General features: G+C 49.8%; 2 protein-coding genes across 3 annotated transcripts in view; one reads left to right on the top strand and one right to left on the bottom strand.

Moving 5' to 3' along the window:
* The window catches only part of SUFU (SUFU negative regulator of hedgehog signaling), a 104,915-nt gene extending 103,926 nt beyond the window's left edge, over positions 1–989 (bottom strand). For both annotated transcript variants that reach the window (XM_069461095.1, XM_069461096.1), the window contains exon 1: positions 672–989. In XM_069461095.1, the coding sequence (XP_069317196.1) occupies positions 672–853 (182 nt within the window). In that variant the 5' untranslated portion in view covers positions 854–989. The remainder of the gene's footprint in view (positions 1–671) is intronic.
* A 1,320-nt stretch (positions 990–2,309) lies between these two features.
* Positions 2,310–16,694, top strand: ACTR1A (actin related protein 1A). The gene is made up of 11 exons (XM_069461127.1): positions 2,310–2,421; positions 7,596–7,660; positions 8,888–8,963; positions 9,729–9,854; positions 10,658–10,782; positions 12,098–12,314; positions 12,938–13,030; positions 13,617–13,791; positions 13,895–13,956; positions 14,754–14,794; positions 14,957–16,694. The coding sequence occupies exons 1-11, from the start codon at positions 2,374–2,376 to the stop codon at positions 15,057–15,059; spliced, it is 1,131 nt and encodes a 376-aa protein (XP_069317228.1). The 5' UTR covers positions 2,310–2,373; the 3' UTR covers positions 15,060–16,694.
* Positions 16,695–17,094: the final 400 nt, after the last annotated feature.

The raw sequence follows: 17,094 nt of genomic DNA, 5'->3' as shown, positions 1-17,094 counted from the left end.
GGAGCTCTGCACGGAGAAAGAACTGTGCAGAGTAAGCAAAAAGTTTATCAGCAAGAGTTGCTCCATCAAACTTCAAAAGCAACAACTTTGCACTGATAGGACGTCCGAGCTCATCAGTAAGGTATCAAAAGGAGACCTCCTCCTCATCTCTCCACCAGCACAAGGCTCTCATCTCGTGCCCTCCTAACCCACAGGAGAGCCCCGGGCCCCCAGACCCGCCCCTACCCCCTGCAGTCCTGTGCCCTCAGAGCTTCTCCAGCCTCGCTCCTCCAAAGCCCTCTCATATGCTCCCCAGGCCCCGCCTCGCCTCCCCCATCCCACTTCAGCCGCCCCCCCTTGGCTTGCCCTCGCCCACTAATGACCCCCTACAGGCGCCCCTCCTTTCACCACGTTTACAGTTCTCTCTCATACCGTTCCCCCTTCTGCTCCTACACACACCCCTAGTCCCCACTCTAGTCTCCTAATCCCGGTTAACCCTTCACTACCCACAGGCTCCGTTAACCCCTTTGTCCCCATTCCCAACTTGAGCTTTAACTCCTTCCCTCGCAGCAGGAAGTCCTCCTTCCAAGGGCTTCTCCTCCCCTCCTCCGCCTCCCACAAATTACTTAGCCCCCAGTACTTTAACCCTTCCCAGCCCGCCCCTGTCTGTCTCCCCGCGGCCCAGGGCATACCAGTACTTGACGATAGCGGTAACCTGGAGCGGGTTCGGCTGGTCAGGGTAAAGACGGCGGCACTCTCCGTAGATAGCGTGCAGTCCCGGGGGAAAGAGCGAGGCGAAGGCCGGGGGGGCAGCAGGGCCAGGGGCCGGGGGCGCAGTGGGGCCGGGGGCGCCGCTAGGCCGCAGCTCCGCCATCGGGGTGCGTAGGGCTCTGAAGGAACCGGGGAGGGCAGACGAGAAGGAAAGCACTGACGGGCCAGCGGGCGGACTCGGTGGGTGCGACTCCCCGAGGCGATGGGGGCTGCAGCGAGGTCTAGCTCCGCGCCTGCGCACGGCGCACTGTCCGCCCAGGCCGTCGCCGCCGCTGAATCTGCCAGAGGGTGCCTCGGGGCCGCGGGGCGCTCAAGGGGGCGGGGCGCCGGCTTGCCCTATCCCAGCACCCATTGGTTAATATCTGTGCCAGTCACAGGTAAGGAAGGCGTGACTTGACCATAGGCCCCGCCTCCCTCTCCCTGGTTTGGGAGTATCCCAAGGCTCTCGGTCTCCCCCTAGTGTTAGGAGGAACCCAGGTTTAACAGAGATGTTGAGGCATCTTTCTGAGGTGCTAGGGTCCCACGAAAGCACTGAGCGGTGCGCCCACAAAGGGTTTGTCACTGTTTTGCTAACACGCTGCTAACAACGATTTAAACATAAATCTGGCAATGGAGTGACTCATTCATCCGTGTGGCATTAGTTTTAATAGATTATATATCTAATGTTTCCTAGTGCTATTGACAAAAGGGCCCCTGCAACTTGAAGCGGGGCGGAGAAGGAAATAATCCAAAGAAAAATACACTGGACATTTGAAAGCAGTGACACATTACCTCTCTTCACCTCCATTTTCTCACCCATAAATGTCTATTCTGGCTCTTCATGAAAATTAAAAACATACTAGAGCAGTTCGCGAAACCCTTAGATGATGTTTTAACGACCAAAAGATCACCTATACCAGTAGTTCCAAATGCCAACCTTCAGACCAATGTTAGCCCGTTACAAAGTTTACACCCATCCAAGAAAAAATGCGAAATGCAACGACAATGTACAGCTTTTTTTCTTAAAGCTAGTTTTATTCGATTTAAATTGTTTTCCTTTGTTTTAGGGATATATTCTTCGTGTGCTTGTGTGTGTGTGTGTGTGTTAAAATTTCCTATTAGAGTGTGAGGTGCTAGGAGATGTTTTTAAAATCATATAGGCCCAAATAAAAACATGGCAACCGTATACTGTGCAAGGGAAAGGGGGTCGGGAGTGGCAGGACTGATCTGTAAAATCCAAACATCCACCGAATTACTGACCAGTCCAAACCGCAGTACAGACAAGTACTCAGGAAGACTACATACTTCAGCATGCATTGCGAACTCTTTCAAAGGGACTACAGATCCAGGCATGCAACACAACCATCAACCTATGTCTCCATCCATTTACTGTATGGAGACTACAAACCCCAGCTTACTGTGCATCAGAAATGCGACGCCCAGTCTCAAATTAGGCGGGGCTCTGCAGCACGCCGGGCCTCTAACCCAGGTGCAAAGCATTATGGAGATTGTAGTTCTTCAGTGGCGAGGTCGGGCCGCTCCCTGGCCGCCCTGAGCCGGCGGCCAGACTGCGCATGCGTGTCAGTGGCGCTAGCTGCGGACCCGGCTGGCAGTTCCTTCCTCGGAAGGAGAGATTCCCCTGCCATGGAGTCCTACGATGTGATCGCCAACCAGCCTGTCGTGATCGACAACGTGAGTTGCGTCTTTTCTATATCTAAAGGGACTTGGGCTCTCTTCTTTGAAAGGATCGCTTCCCAGGTTTCAGCCTGGGCCGCCGGCTCTTTGTCACTGGCCCGGCCTGTCAGGCGGGTTCAGCCGCCACCGCCTCCGTCTCCCCCGCTCCTCCCGGTAGTCAGCAGGTACAGCGGCCTGCCAGCAACCGTGAGATGGAGAACTTTGGGGTGGATAAAGGGAATACTGTAGTCCGAGCGGGTCCTTGGGCCCTTGGCTCGAGGGGCCCTAACCGCTCTGTGAGAGCCTGTCGCCCGCCCTCCCCTCCAGTTTCCGATCACTCTATTGGCTTTCCTGGCTGTCCATCTTGGCTGCCGACCCCGCCTCTGGGCCTTGCCGGATGAGGGCAGCGGTCTGCAGTGATTGGCTCGTGCCCCTGCCATTCTTCCGGGTCGCCATAGTGTTTCCCCCTCTCTAAGGGGCAGGGCGGTGCACGGAGGTTGTGGGGATTGGCTTCCGGGACTCGCAGTGGTGGGGCCTGAAGGCTAGGGCCCGCCCGCGGGGTGGAGAGGGGCTAAGTTTCCATCCATCCAAGCCGGCGCGGCGATTTGGTGTTGTGTGTCTGGGTGGGGCCCGAGAATCTAGTGCCAGAAACAGCCATAGGATTTCAGTTATTTCTGTGATTATAAATTACAAAGTTAATAAAGGTCGAGGAGAAAGGAGAGTGACAAAGCAAGCAGGGAGGTGCTTTCCTCTAGCTGTTAGCGGGAAATACTATGTTACCAAACATAGTATCTGCCAGGCGCTCTAGTGCTTCCAGGGTGTTTTCACGTACATTCGAGATGGATCCTCACAAAAACTGGGTGGATAGTTAAGAAGGAAGTTTGATCCTCATATTACAGATGAGAAAACTGAAGCGCGAAGAGGTAAAGTGAGCCCAAGGTCACACAGTAGAGGTGCCCTAAATCCAGTGTGCTTTATCAGTCATTCCTTTTGCCAGCACCTTCACGCAAAGCATCAATAGTGACAAATAGAAATAATCTAAATACTGCTCTTATTTTGGGGGAAAGGGGACCATTATAAAACGACTGCATTTCTGTCTCCAATTCAAAGGTTTGGTACCACCGAGATTGGTTGATACCTTTCTGTGCCCCTTCTAGGTCCCTCCATTGAGACAAAACTACCAATTCCTCCTGTCCTAAGCTGACTGTCAGATTCTCTCGGTTGGTCCAGCTCTTAGGACGTTGGACATATTACAGTGTCCTTTCTCGTTAAGCTTCAGCTCTGTTGAGTAGATAGGAATTACCGCCCCCAGTTTATGCAGGAGAGGTTAAATAACAGTATTCAAACCACCCAGCGTAGGTGTTGAGGAGCCCATACTCAGGCTGAGATCCAGTTCCAAGTTCTTCACTTTTTCCAAGAGTAGGTGTTTTTTTCTGTTGTTAGCTTTCCTTATTACCAGAGGTATGGCTTCTTCCTTGAAAAGGGCAAGGTAGAGCTCAGTGAGATACCTCATTTTTTTCTAGAATTGATATAGATGAGAGACACCTCATTTTTTAGAGGATTTTTTTCCTTTTTTTTTTTTTTTTTTTGTCTCCCTCACTAGACTGTGAAATCCTTGTGGGAAAAGATGGTATTCTTTTATTTTATTCTATTTTATTAGCCATCTCCCTCCACACGCACAGTTCCTAGAGCTATGATCACACTGTATACTACCCGGGTGACAGAGCAAGACCCTGTCTCAAAAAAAAAAAAGAAAATAAGAATCCATCCCTAGCTTGGCAGAAAGGATGAAGAGGAAGTGATTTATAAAGATATTTTCACTGTTCAATTATATATTTTGTGAACCGAGCATGTGCTTCACACCAAGCTAAGCGCCCTGAGGGTAAGAATGAAACTAGTTATCACGTGGAAGGGGAAACATCATTAATTAATTGCTGAGAATGCCTTCAGAGGCCGAACAGGAATAGAAATACATTAAAAGGAGGAGGGAGAAGGTAGCCTACAAGCCACCTTTTGGGGTGGCAAATTCGGAAGGTACATTGAATTGACCTAAGGACCAACTCTTTTCCATCGAGTTGTCCCCATGCAGGAATGGAGGCCCAGTGCTGCCAGATCTTTTGATTTTTCAAGAGAAATAAGAAATATTAAATTTCAAATACAATCTTCAGTTTTTAGCTGTTGGCAGTGTAAGAGTACTTTGTGGTCTACAGAGACAGAAAGTAAATTAATGGTTGCCTAGGGCTGGAAGAGTTGGGAGGAGGAATAAGGAGTGACTGCTAATGGGCACAGGGTTTCTTTCTGAGTGATGAAAAAGTTCTCAGATCAGGTTATGGAAATTGTTACACAACACTGAATATACCTAAAACCATTGGATTATACACTTTAAATGGGTAAATTGCATGGCAGATGAATCTTATCTCAATAAAGTTGTTTTTTAAAAAGTTCTTTGTGGGCCAAACAAAATATGTCTTTGGGCAAAATATGTCTTGTGGGCCACCACCTCAAATCTGTGGCTCCAGATCTCTCAGCGTCCTTTTCCTGCCTGTAAAATGGGGGAGACAACCTGTCTTCTTCCCAGCCTGTCAAGAATAATCAGAAGTGCTTAGGATAAGGTTTGCCCAAGCCACAAGGCCTATAGCCAGCAGGTACCAGGAGAGCCTTGTTGAGGGATATGCTGTTTATTTGCCTACAGCAGAAGGAGAATGGTCAGTGGTAGCTGGCAGCAGACTTGAGTCCTCATAAATCAAATATTTCATGAGATTACTTTTCCAAGAAGCCTCTACAAGGCATTTGTTTACTTGGCTTTGCCAGAGTGAATAACAAAGAGCTTATCTGCCAGGTACACAGTTCCTAGCTGTAAATACTGTTAAAGAAATGGACATGACCCTTCTGTATGCTCTCGTGGTATGACTAGAGCAGAACCCTACTGATTCTTCGCCAAGTACTGGCCTGGCAGGCCCGCTCAGGGGCTACAGGGACAAGCTGGGTCTTGTTCCACCTTGTGCATCATTCCCAATGCTGCTGATTTTACCTTTCCTGCACCGCCTGTGCCTGGGGCCTCCAGCATTCCAGCTGCTCACTCAGGTTCCATACTTTAGTCATTTGCACTTGATTTTAATTTTAGTCAGCCAGCATCTATTGAGTACCTAGCAAATGCCAGATACCACCCATACATAGTCTCTGGTCACAAGAAACTCAGATTGAAAAGAGACAAAAATGGCAATCATAAATTCTAATAGAAAGCAGAATGAAATGCATGCTACCTTATAATATAGGTAGTGGTGATTTGCTGTGAGATGATAGAAAGAGGATAATTAATTCCAACTGGAGATTATTCTTCAGGGAGAAAGTGGTGCTATTTGAACTGGGCCTGTTATACTTTTGTTGGGAAGGACAGAGAGGAAAAAAATGAATCTGACAAATTGTAATTTGCCTTGTTACCCAAAAGCCAGTCCTTTTCCTAGTAAACAAAAAATCAGACATCCAGGAAAATCATCTCTTAAAAATATCCAGGGTGTGAAATACAGGTCTCATCTTCTCGTTTTCAACCTCTGCCAGGAGACCCAATGAATCTATTAGTATCACCACACACAGATGAAGGCAGGGAGCAATCATTGGAAGCTTGAGCTGACAGGTTCCCAGGGTTCTCGCATATAGGGCCCTTTTTGCCTGTCTACACCTCAGTCTCAGAGCCCGTGGGTTTGCAGTGGGATGGTTCCCCCTCCTTCCCAGGCTTTCAGCTCACTTGACATCTACACCTTTTCCAGGCCTCTTGCTGTACTGCCCAGACCCAGACCAATGAGTTTGCACATTGTCTCCTACTCCCTTACAGAACTGGCTTGCCTTTCTCTCCCCTACACACCACTTTTCCTGTCCTTCAACCACTTCTCACTTCCTGCCCCCAACCACTGCCTTGCCAGAGGCGAGCACCAGGATGGCCAGTCTCACTCCTCTCCTCCTGTAGAAGAGCAGGAATAGAGAGACAGGGAGGGAACCAGTGATGTTGCTAGGAAGCCTTTGGTGCAAAGATAACCTTGGCTACTTAGCATCTCCTGATGTGTTTACTGCTTGCTGTGTGGGTTCTAGAAATATCACACTCTGCCCCAGGAGAAGTGGTCAACCAGTGGCAAGAAAAGCCTTGCCCCACTCACACGTCCAGCTGCAAATCATGTTAGGGTAGAAGGGTTAAGAAGGAAGAGAACAGGGTATATCTGCAAACAATATCAAGACAGGGTTGGTATCTGTATCTAGAGTCAATGTTTACATTGGTTGGGCCCCAGGTGGTCCCAGAGATGCTGTGGGAAGAACTTGGATTCTTTTCTGGACACCTCACCCAACATAGCAAGTATGGGAGCCGCAGGATTTAGGGCTTCCTTGCTCTTTACCTTCAGTAGGTCAAGGAGTAAAACAAAGCACAGTAGTCTTCTGCCCCTGAAGTAAGAACAAGACGGTGTACGTCCATCAGAGTCGGCTTCAAGCATGATGATGCTCATGGTGGCATCTGTCATGGGGGTCCTGGAGGCAGGGAGAGTGTAAGCCTGAACTGGGAAAATAGGTTAAAAGCATCCCATGGTCGTGTAACAGAAAGAATCACGAGCTTTTTCCACCCTAATTATATTCCTGAACTTGGCAACTTTGATGCTTCTAGGTGTTTTCCTCTTCTCTCCCCAGGTTTTCTGTCTTTTTCTTCCCTTTATTAATATTTTTATTTATTTACTTATTTGTTTTAGAGACAGGGGCTTGCTACGGCACTCTAGCCAGAGCAAAAGAGGGAGACTCTGTCCCCCCACCCCCCCAAAAAAAGAGAGACGGGCTTGCTCTGTCACCCAGGCTGGAGTGCAGTAGTGTGATCATAGCTCACTGTAGCCTCAAACTCCTGGGCTCAAGTGATCCTCCTGCTTTTATTAATATTATTTTCAATTCCCAAAGTAAAACATGTTCAATGTAGAGAAGTCAAAAACTACAGAAAAATCAATGCGTTGAGTATACAGTGAGAGTCCTCGTCATCACCATCCCCGTCCCACCTCCCTCCCTCCCGTGTGCATTCACCTTTTCCAGGCTCACGCAAATGTATATATATTATATACAAATGTAAGGTCTCCCTTTCTCTCTTTAAAGAAAAATGAAATCATGTAATACTTCTCTTGTTTTGTGATTGTTCTGACTTCTCTTTCTCTCTCCTCTCTCCTTAGGGATCCGGTGTGATTAAAGCTGGCTTTGCTGGTGATCAGATCCCCAAATACTGCTTTCCTAACTAGTAAGTCATTCTGTAGCTTAGGCAGAACTTTGGCTCTCAGCTTTGTTTTAGGGCTGTGGCCGGGCGTGGTGGCTCACACCTGTAAACCTAGCACTCTCGGAGGCCAAGGCAGGAGGATTGTTTGAGGTCAGGAGTTTGAGATCAGCCTGAGCAAGAGTGAGACCCTGTCTCTACGAAAAAGAAAAAGAAATTAAAAAAAAAAAAAAACAACCAGCCAGGCATTGCATCACATGCCTGTAGTCCCAGCTACCCAGGAGGCTGAGGCAGAAGGATCGTTTGGAGCCCTGGAGTTGGAGGTTGCAGTGAGCTACAGTGACACCACGGCACTCCACCCAGGGTGACAGAGTGAGACTCTGTCTCAACAACAACAACAAGAAAAACCAAGGAAACTGTTTTAGGGCTGTTTTAGTCTCCCTCTTTTAGGAAGAAGAATTCTCATTCAGGTCAGCCTTGGTACTCGAACAACAACAAGCAAGGGACAGGAGCTGGGTTTGACGTAAGCAAAGAAAATAGTTGTCTACGTGATATTATTTAAGAGGCACAGGCACGAGGCCTCTTTTTTTAAATCTGACTTCATCTGATGCCAAAAATGTTATCACTGGCGACTCCAGGCTTTGGATGATTGCCTCTTCACGGAGCCCTCTTTTTAAACTTCTCCTGTCACCCAGGCTGGGGTTAACTTTAAACCATACCTACCAGCTTAGTGAGAATGAGTTTCCAGAGTTTTCCTCTTAAGACAGAGAGATTGCAGATGCAGACAGACGGGCACAGAGGCCTAGGGAAGGGGCTTCAAGGGGGAAGAAGAGGAAGAGGCTCTCTGTCCAACTTACAGCATCATAGTTTTACTTAGTAGAGGTCCTGAGGAAACTAAAATTTTTTGAGTTAACCATTCATATTTAGAAATTCTTATTTCTTTATCTCTCTTGGTCTGCACATACATTGGGGAAAGAGAAGAACTAAAAGTACTGAATCCTCTAAAATTTCTTTTAATTATTTATAAAGTAATATAAATATAATAAAAATATGAAATAATATATAAATAATACGTGTTCATTGTAGAAATTGTGGAAAATACAGAAAAGCATAAAGAAGAAAATCAAAATCAACTGTAACCTCATTCCTCACAGATAATCACAGCAGAATTTGAGTATGTACGTGCATCTATACCTCCTTCCTGTGTTCTATCAAGAAATGAAAAATGATGGTCCTCCCTGCTCTTCTTTCTAGTGTGGGCAGACCCAAGCATGTTCGTGTCATGGCAGGAGCCCTCGAAGGTGACATCTTCATTGGCCCCAAAGCTGAGGTAATTCCCAGGCCTACAGAAAAAGACTCAAGCCAGCAGAGGACCTTCCTTACTCACCACATGGGAAATGTCCCAGCAGTTGGACATAACCATGAGCAAAAGGAGAAATTTTCTCTTAAAATTTCCCTTTTGGTTCTCTCATCCTAGGCCTAGGTGGTTTATTTCTCCCAGGAGCAGCCTCTGATCTTGGTGAAGAAATATCTGGAACCCCCAATTTGGGAAACACTGAGCCAGTCTTGAAAACAGGGCTATTACCTTATCTTCCGTATTCTGTCACTGCCTTGCCAATGATCAAATTGCCTGGCTTGGTTACTTTTTTGGCAAAAGAGATTCAAGAGGGAGAGCCTGGCTGGCATACCCTATAGCGATGAGTTAATTAGCACAGTTTTGGCAGAGCCCTCAGGCAGCCTGTAGTGGCAGAACAACGGGATCATTGTTGCCAACTTTGGCTTCAAGTGCTGAGACCCAGAGGTGGGAGCAGGAGATTGTGTCCCAGAATCAGGTAATGAGGAAAGTCCCTCCTGTCACTTGCCCTAGAAGCACCTGAGGCCCCATGGAGATGCAAAGGCCCTCTGCTTTGCTAGCTGTTTGGAAAGCAAGGGCAGTTTGCAGCATACAGTCTAGAGACTTGGAGAACAGGTGCCCACCCTTAGCCATGGGTGAGGACAGTGGAGTGGGAACGCAGGAAGCTGAGGCTACTCACTTGCACAGCTCAGTCCTGGCAGAGGAGGGTCCTGGACTTCAAGTCCTGTTCTCTTTCCCCAGGAGCACCGAGGGCTGCTCTCAATCCGCTACCCCATGGAGCACGGCATCGTCAAGGACTGGAATGACATGGAACGCATCTGGCAATATGTCTATTCTAAGGACCAGCTCCAGACTTTCTCAGAGGAGGTGAGGGTCCTGTGTATAGGGCACCCCTGTGGGGTATGCAAAACTGGGCAGAACCCCTGCCCCAGAGATGACGATTAACTACCAAGGGTGCTGGAGTCTCACTCTGTGCCAGGTCCCAGGCCATGTGCTTTTCAGACATTTGAGTTGAATCTTCATGCTATTCCTATGAGATATAGGTAGCATTATCTCACTTTACAAATAAGCAAGCTCAGGAAAGCCAAGTAGTATTTCCCAGATTACCCAGTGAATAAACTAGTAGAGGTGGGATTCAAATCCACAGACTTCGGAATTCAGAGGCTATCATGCTCATTAACGTCAAAGGAAGTAGCTCTCAATTCAGAAGTGCAAAGGAAAGTGCAGGCTATGTGTGTCAATTTCCAGGGGAGGGATGTTTTCAGTTTTTTTAAAAGCATATTCAATATTGAAATTTAATTTTCTATTTTGAGAATTTTTTAAACGACTTTTTATCATAATAATTCAGCATTTAGAGTTTAACAAAATCTTCTTGACAGAGATATACAGTAGACACAGGAGCCTGTATACAAATCTTGGAGAACAAGGAGGGGAGTGATGTGTCGGTGGAGGCAAAGGCAGAATGAGACTTCAAAGGGGGCCTGAATTTGGAAAATTGAGAAACCTACTTGGGCAGGGCTAGGTGACAGGCCCAACTTGCCTTTTTTTTGGAGGGAGGGTGACAAAGGTCCCTGGGCTCTCAAACCATCAAGACAGGGGCTTCTCCCCTAGTACTAATGAGGGTGGAAATCCGGCCTCGCCCTGATTGCCTGCCGGGCTCCTTTCACCAGCATCCTGTGCTCCTAACTGAGGCGCCGTTAAACCCACGGAAAAACCGGGAACGAGCTGCTGAAGTTTTCTTCGAGACCTTCAATGTGCCAGCTCTTTTCATCTCTATGCAAGCTGTACTTAGCCTGTGAGTAGTAGCAGCTGGCTGGCCTCGGCCCTTTGCGGGGGGAAGCAGTTCTTTGGCACAGTTGAGGCAGGCTCTCCTCTGGGGTGGTTTAGAGCAAATTGACATACACACATACACACACCCCCAATAGGTAAGTGTTAAAGGACGGTGGGAAAGGGAGAAAGACTTTTGCTAAAACTAAGCACTAAGCCTTCTTAGTTGAAACCAAAAGAGGAGATGTGACTGGTATTGACTGCACCCCGGTGTCAGTACTCTCAGTTGGTTTGGTGGCCAAGACTTTCAGCTAGGTCTGCTGAGAAGGCCACATGCTGCTACACCTCTTCCTGAAGGCCCCTGTAATGTGTTCACGTATGTATTCAGCGCTTACTGTATGCCAGTGCTCTACCAGGCTGGTGATATGGTCTTGATCCAAGTGCCTGGACCAAGACTGTTATCACCTGGATCAGTCCCTGTTCCCATGCCCTGTCATTTCTGTCATATTCCCACCCTACCTCCCACCAGGGTTAGGCTTGGGTCTACTACAGAGATTGTACAGTGGTGACTGACCTACTGTGGGATTTGTTTGACCCTATTACAAAAATTGTAAGCCGCCAGCATTTGAAAATTGGGATATGTCATATCAACATCCAAATTTCTGGCTTCTCTGAAAAAAAGAGAACATCTGGTAATACTAAGCCTGCATTTCTATAGTGCAAAAATCAGCTGCAGCAGAAATAATGGCTGCCATTTTAGATGTGGTTTGCAGGCCTGGCTTCTTTACCACACTCCGCCCCATTCTCTGTTGCCCACCCAACACAAAAGCTGAGTGTCAGTTGCTATTTATCAAACATTGTGGGTTTTTCCCTCATCTTCACAGAAATATATATCTGTATCCAAAAGACAGAAAACTAAAGACAGACCTAGAAGGCCATGTGGGGGAAAAAAACGTTTTTTTATGGAAATGAAAAATATTCTTATTTTCCTTTATTCACTTACTTTTCCTGTCTGACCCTTGTAGGCATTTGAGTTTTTTTCCTCATCTAGGGAGTTGAGCTGCGCCCGAGGCTGGGTCTGTGAGGCAGCTGAAGGCCTGGCCATCTCAGACTGCAAGGCCTGCTCTGCATCTGGGGTGGGAGCTCGGAGGAGCTCAGCTGCTTTCATTCAGGTGTCTAAGGCTTGCTTCCACACTCGGGCTTCCTTACTGCTCAGTCCGTTCTAAGGCCCCTGGAGAAAGGCAGGCCCAAGCTTTAGTTTAGCTGACATTGAACTCTAAAAAGAAGTGGGTTTCTTCCCAGAGTGAGGAGGGCTTAGTGATGGTTTGCCCTCTTTGCTTCAGTTATGCCACAGGCAGGACCACAGGTGTGGTGCTGGATTCTGGGGATGGCGTCACCCATGCCGTGCCCATTTACGAGGGCTTTGCCATGCCCCACTCAATCATGCGCATCGACATCGCTGGCCGGGACGTCTCTCGCTTCCTTCGCCTCTACCTGCGTAAGGAGGGCTATGATTTCCACTCATCCTCCGAATTTGAGATTGTCAAGGCCATAAAAGAAGTGAGTGATGCCTGGTGGGCCTAGGGATGGGATGGGGAATGGGAGGGGAGCAGCCAGGACCTCGGTGACCAGCGAGTGAAGAAAGGTGAAGCTCCTTCCTGGGGTCCCAGGTCAGGCCCTGTTCTCCCCAGCCAGGCCTCCTGGCAGGGAGGTGACAGATTCGCTGTCCTGAAGTGCTGCCATCTTGTGGGGAGAAAGGGAGCTGTACCCAGGTGCTCAGTATTTGACCTATGCACAAATTACATAGGTCCTTTTACATCCTTGAAGAAATCATAATACTTTTTTCTTTTTAAGTAAATTGAACCATTTGAGTAGTAGAAGGAGATAGATGCCTGGGCCTGGGGTAAAATTAGGCTGTGGTCTCAGACCCTGGATCCAGAGAGCCCAGTTTCCAAGCTTGCCGACCAGGAAGGTGGAGCAGGTGAGAGTTCATATCCTTAGTGCCACCCAGCGAAGGCCAACAGAGACCTCCCTGCTCCTGCTTCTGGGCAGCAGCTCCTGTGACCATTAGGGCAATCACTGCAGATGGACAGGTTTCTACAGCAGCATGTTACTGTCCTAGGACTGTGACCAGGTATGGGCCAGATGTCCCGCCTGCCTGACTGTTGTGCTTGGTCCCGCAGAGAGCCTGCTACCTATCCATAAACCCCCAGAAGGACGAGACACTGGAGACAGAGAAGGCTCAGTACTACCTGCCTGACGGCAGCACCATTGAGGTAGGTGGCTGGACTCGCCCCCCTCCCCCAAGTCCCCTCAGGCCCACAGAAGCTCTGGGCCTGAACAGAACGGCCCTGAGGGCTGGAGCCCGATGCATAGTAGAACTCCTGAGCAGCACAAGCATCCTGCCTCCCACACAGGTGGTGCCATGTGGAGGGGAGGGGGCTCCAGAGGAATTTTCCCAAGTCAGGTATGGGATTGGAAGGGGGATGCTTAGTGCCATCCTTAACCACTCCTAGGCATAGTACAGGGTGAGTTGCCACTCACCTTGAACTCCCATTGATAGGAAGAAATTTCCATGACTGAATGAATCCATGTATTAATGCCAAACATCTTTTGCTTGGAAAATGTCAGAGCTAGGATTAAATGTAAGAGCTTTGCCTCTCTAGTTTCCCAAAAGCCCTATTTGTTCCCAGGAGCCCTATCTTTGTTCCTTGAAGCCCTTGACACATAGCATCTGTCTTGAACCTGGCCTTCATAGCCACCTGGTTAGTGAGAGATGTGCAGAGGGGCCTCTTCCATTCCCACTCCCAAAGGGAACTAAGTCCCAGCCCCAACCTCTTAAGCTGGCCCTCCACCCTGCAGATTGGTCCTTCCCGATTCCGGGCCCCAGAACTGCTGTTCAGGCCAGACTTGATTGGTGAGGAGAGCGAGGGCATCCACGAGGTCCTGGTGTTTGCCATCCAGAAATCTGACATGGACCTGCGGCGCACACTTTTCTCCAACATTGTCCTCTCGGGAGGCTCCACCCTGTTCAAAGGTTTGTCTTTGCTCTTGGGGCCCTACGCCTGGAAGCATCCAGATCCTGCTGGGCCCAAACACCCAGAGAATTAACTTGAGATTCTCCTTTTCTGCTTGTTCAGGTTTTGGTGACAGGCTACTGAGTGAAGTGAAGAAACTGGCTCCAAAAGACGTGAAGATTAGGGTGAGAGCATGGTGGGGGCTGGCCTGGGTGGGCCTGGAGTGCCACATGGTGTGACCTCCCCCTGGCTCTGCCCAAGCCCTTTGGGCAGCCAGGGCTCTACAGCAGCACCAGATGGTTCCCAGCTTACACACTGACCCTGAGATCTAGGTCAGCCAGGGGGAGGTTCCGTTCTTATTCTCCCTCTTCACTAAAAAGGTAGGCTGTTCTAATACCCAGATATGGCAGGGCCCTAGGTTGAGGGCCCCAGGTGTGATCTTTCAGGGAAACTTAAAGTGACAGATTAGCTGGGTATGTGGCATGCGCCTGTATTCACAGCTCCTTGGGAGGTTGACGTGGGAGGATCACTTGAGACCAGGAGTTCAAGACCAGCCTGGGCAATATAGCAAGACCCTGTCTCTTAAAAAAAATTGACAGGAGATTGATTTTTACTGCTGCTGTGCCCCTTGACCAGGAAGCTGGCTTCCCTGTCACACAGTCTGACTTCTTAGTGACTGGGAAAGGGAGCTGGCTACCCGAGGAGGGATCCAGATGAAGGAGTGTGGTTCCTGCCATGGAGTCTGTTGCCCCGAGGCCCCAGCTTCCCTGGCAGCTGGAGATACTTAGGGCTGCTGGAAACCTGCTTCCCCAGATGAGTGTCAGGCTGGCCACAGGGCCCTCCCGAGAGGCCACAGGGTCCAGCAGTGCAGAGCTTAGGCCTGGTGTGTGAAACGCATCCTCTGCCTTGGGCAGTGAGAGAACCATTAGAAGGGAAAGGGAGGAATGGGAGTCCCAGGTTCTTCTTTCCACCCCCTTCACAGATATCTGCACCTCAGGAGAGACTGTATTCCACGTGGATTGGGTGAGTGACTCTTCCAGGAGTAAGAGGGGAACGGGAGGCGAAGGCATGGATAAGCCCTCATCGCCCCATCCCTTTAAAGAAAACCTCATTCGGTTTGGCCCCAGGGGTCTGGCGGGCTCCACTTCTCCCTTACACTGTTCCTTTGGATTCCCTCTACTCCAGGGGCTCTATCCTTGCCTCCCTGGACACCTTTAAGAAGATGTGGGTCTCCAAGAAGGAATATGAGGAAGACGGTGCCCGATCCATCCACAGGAAAACCTTCTAATGTTGGGACATCATCTTCACCTCTCTCAGAAGTTAACTCCACTTTAAAACTCGCTTTCTTGAGTCGGAGTGTTTGCGAGGAACTGCCTATGTGTGTGAGTGTGTGTGTGGGTATGAGAGTATGTGCACATATGTGAGTGCGAGTGGCCCGGGGATCCCTGGGCCCAGAAAGGACGATGAACTACCCACAGTGGCGATGGCCTGAGGCCTGGGGTTGACCACTAACTGGCCTGACGGAGAGTGCTGGCAGAGGCCGCGCTGCTTCCCCGGCTGGGCCTTTGGCTGGCTGTGTGGGCCTACGTTTACTACCACAGGGAGACGGAGAGGGAGGTAAGCCAATCCCCCGGGAGACCTTGCTGCTGCCCACCCAGGCTGGGCCGGCCCCACCCCCACCCCCAGAGGCCCAGGCAGCTGCTGCCTCCCCTTGCTCGTCACTCTGTTCTCGATGCCTACTGACCATGTGCTAAGAACTGGGGTTGGGGCTGAGTTGTCTGGTTGTGTTGCCATTTTGGTTTGGGAGGCTAGAAAAACTCTAGGAGCGGTTACAGAGATTCTGGGGTCAGGAGAGAACAGGAGGTCCTCAAGTTCACTCGGGGACCACACCGGGCATTGGAGGAGGGCAGGAGTCACGCTACTTCTGGTTGGCTGCAGAGCTAATGGTGCAAGTCCAGCCAGTGCCCTTCTAGGTCTTGGGAGAGTTTAAGGAGGCTACTGACTCCAGGTCCTGTCACTTGCTTTTCATCCATCCTTGTTGCAATGCCATCTTCAGTTTTACTTATTGAAGTGTTTGTTCAGTGAGGGGCTGGAGAGAGGGAGCTCACCACCTCCCGCCCTGCTCACACTAATGTTTACAGACCTGCACTTAGCCTGGCACCCAGGGCCCTGCCTCTCCCTGCTGCTGAGCTGACACTATCCATAGGCCGCAGGACCACTTGGGATTGCAGGCTACACTCAAAGGCACTCCCACCAGCCTCTCTCTCCCTCTTCTACTTGCTGGAATGAACAGGCTGGTTGCTGGCTGGATTCTCTGAAACAGGAGGTACAATCACTCTTTGGCAGAGGCCCCAAGCAAAGAAGGGTGTTTGAGATCCAGTACCCTTAGGACTGGAGAAGACTGCAATTAACCAAGTTGCCTTTGCCACGCTAGCTGACCAGAGGACTAGGTTGTAGAGGTGGGACCGCCCCCTCCCCCGGCCCCCAGGCTAATCTTGTGCCATTCTCGACTCTGGGCCTATTTGGTTAGGGAGGGAGAGGGCCAGACACTGACCGGCCCAGGCCTGGCTCCTCAGAGTTGTCCAAATCCCTCCAGCCCAGACCATGCAGAGCTGGGGCCAGCCTGTCTTCACCGGCACCCTCACCCGGCACCTTCACCGGCACCCTCACCGACACCAAGATCCACCCTAGTCCCAGATTCCAGGCAGTATTCTCTCCTACGCCATCCTGTGACCAAAGGCCCCTGCCAGATGTGGGCCGCAGCAGCAGGTGTGTGTGAAAGCAGTGTGGCGCCCCGCGGACTGCATAACCAGCTCACCTCCCTCCTCTTAGCCCAAGCCTGTCCCTCGCACAGCCTCGCACAAACCATGTTGCCTGGTGGGGCCCAGTGTACTGAAATAAAGTTGTTCCGATAGACACATCAGCTGGGCCTCTTTCTGTCTGTGGCCACTGCTGGGTGGGAAGAAGGACGAGCTGTGATCCTGAATCTGAGGTGGTGACTGGGCCTGGTCTGTCCTCTAGAGGGCATTGTCGCACCAGCCAGACTTACCCAGGCTGCACCAAAGTTCCAGCCTGTCGGGTGGATGCGGAGAAAATCACGTTCACACCAACGCCCAGGTTCAAGGCCTGAGATTCCCTGTGTACACACTCGAGCTCATGGGTGAGATTCAACTCTGAATGACAGGAGCAGCTCTTGACATCTCTGAAATGAGAGGTTCTCAAAACTTTCATGTGTATTAGAAACAGTTTCTGATACCCACAATCAAGATACCCATTTTAAACCTGTACTTGGGGGGAAATTACCAGGCGCTTGACAAATGTTA

The sequence above is a fragment of the Eulemur rufifrons genome, chromosome 28, assembly GCF_041146395.1.
Source record: "Eulemur rufifrons isolate Redbay chromosome 28, OSU_ERuf_1, whole genome shotgun sequence".
Classification (NCBI taxonomy): Eukaryota; Metazoa; Chordata; class Mammalia; order Primates; family Lemuridae; genus Eulemur; species Eulemur rufifrons.
The sequence above is the reverse complement of the archived record's forward strand: the minus strand, read 5'-3'. Positions and strand labels throughout refer to the sequence as shown.

Coding starts and splice junctions, on each gene's coding strand:
- ACTR1A (XM_069461127.1), top strand. CDS start 2,374: ATGGAGTCCTACGATGTGATCGCCAACCAGCCTGTCGTGATCGACAAC. Junction 7,661..8,887: donor AAATACTGCTTTCCTAACTA/GTAAGTCATTCT, acceptor TCTTCTTTCTAG/TGTGGGCAGACCCAAGCATG. Junction 13,031..13,616: donor CTGACGGCAGCACCATTGAG/GTAGGTGGCTGG, acceptor TCCACCCTGCAG/ATTGGTCCTTCCCGATTCCG.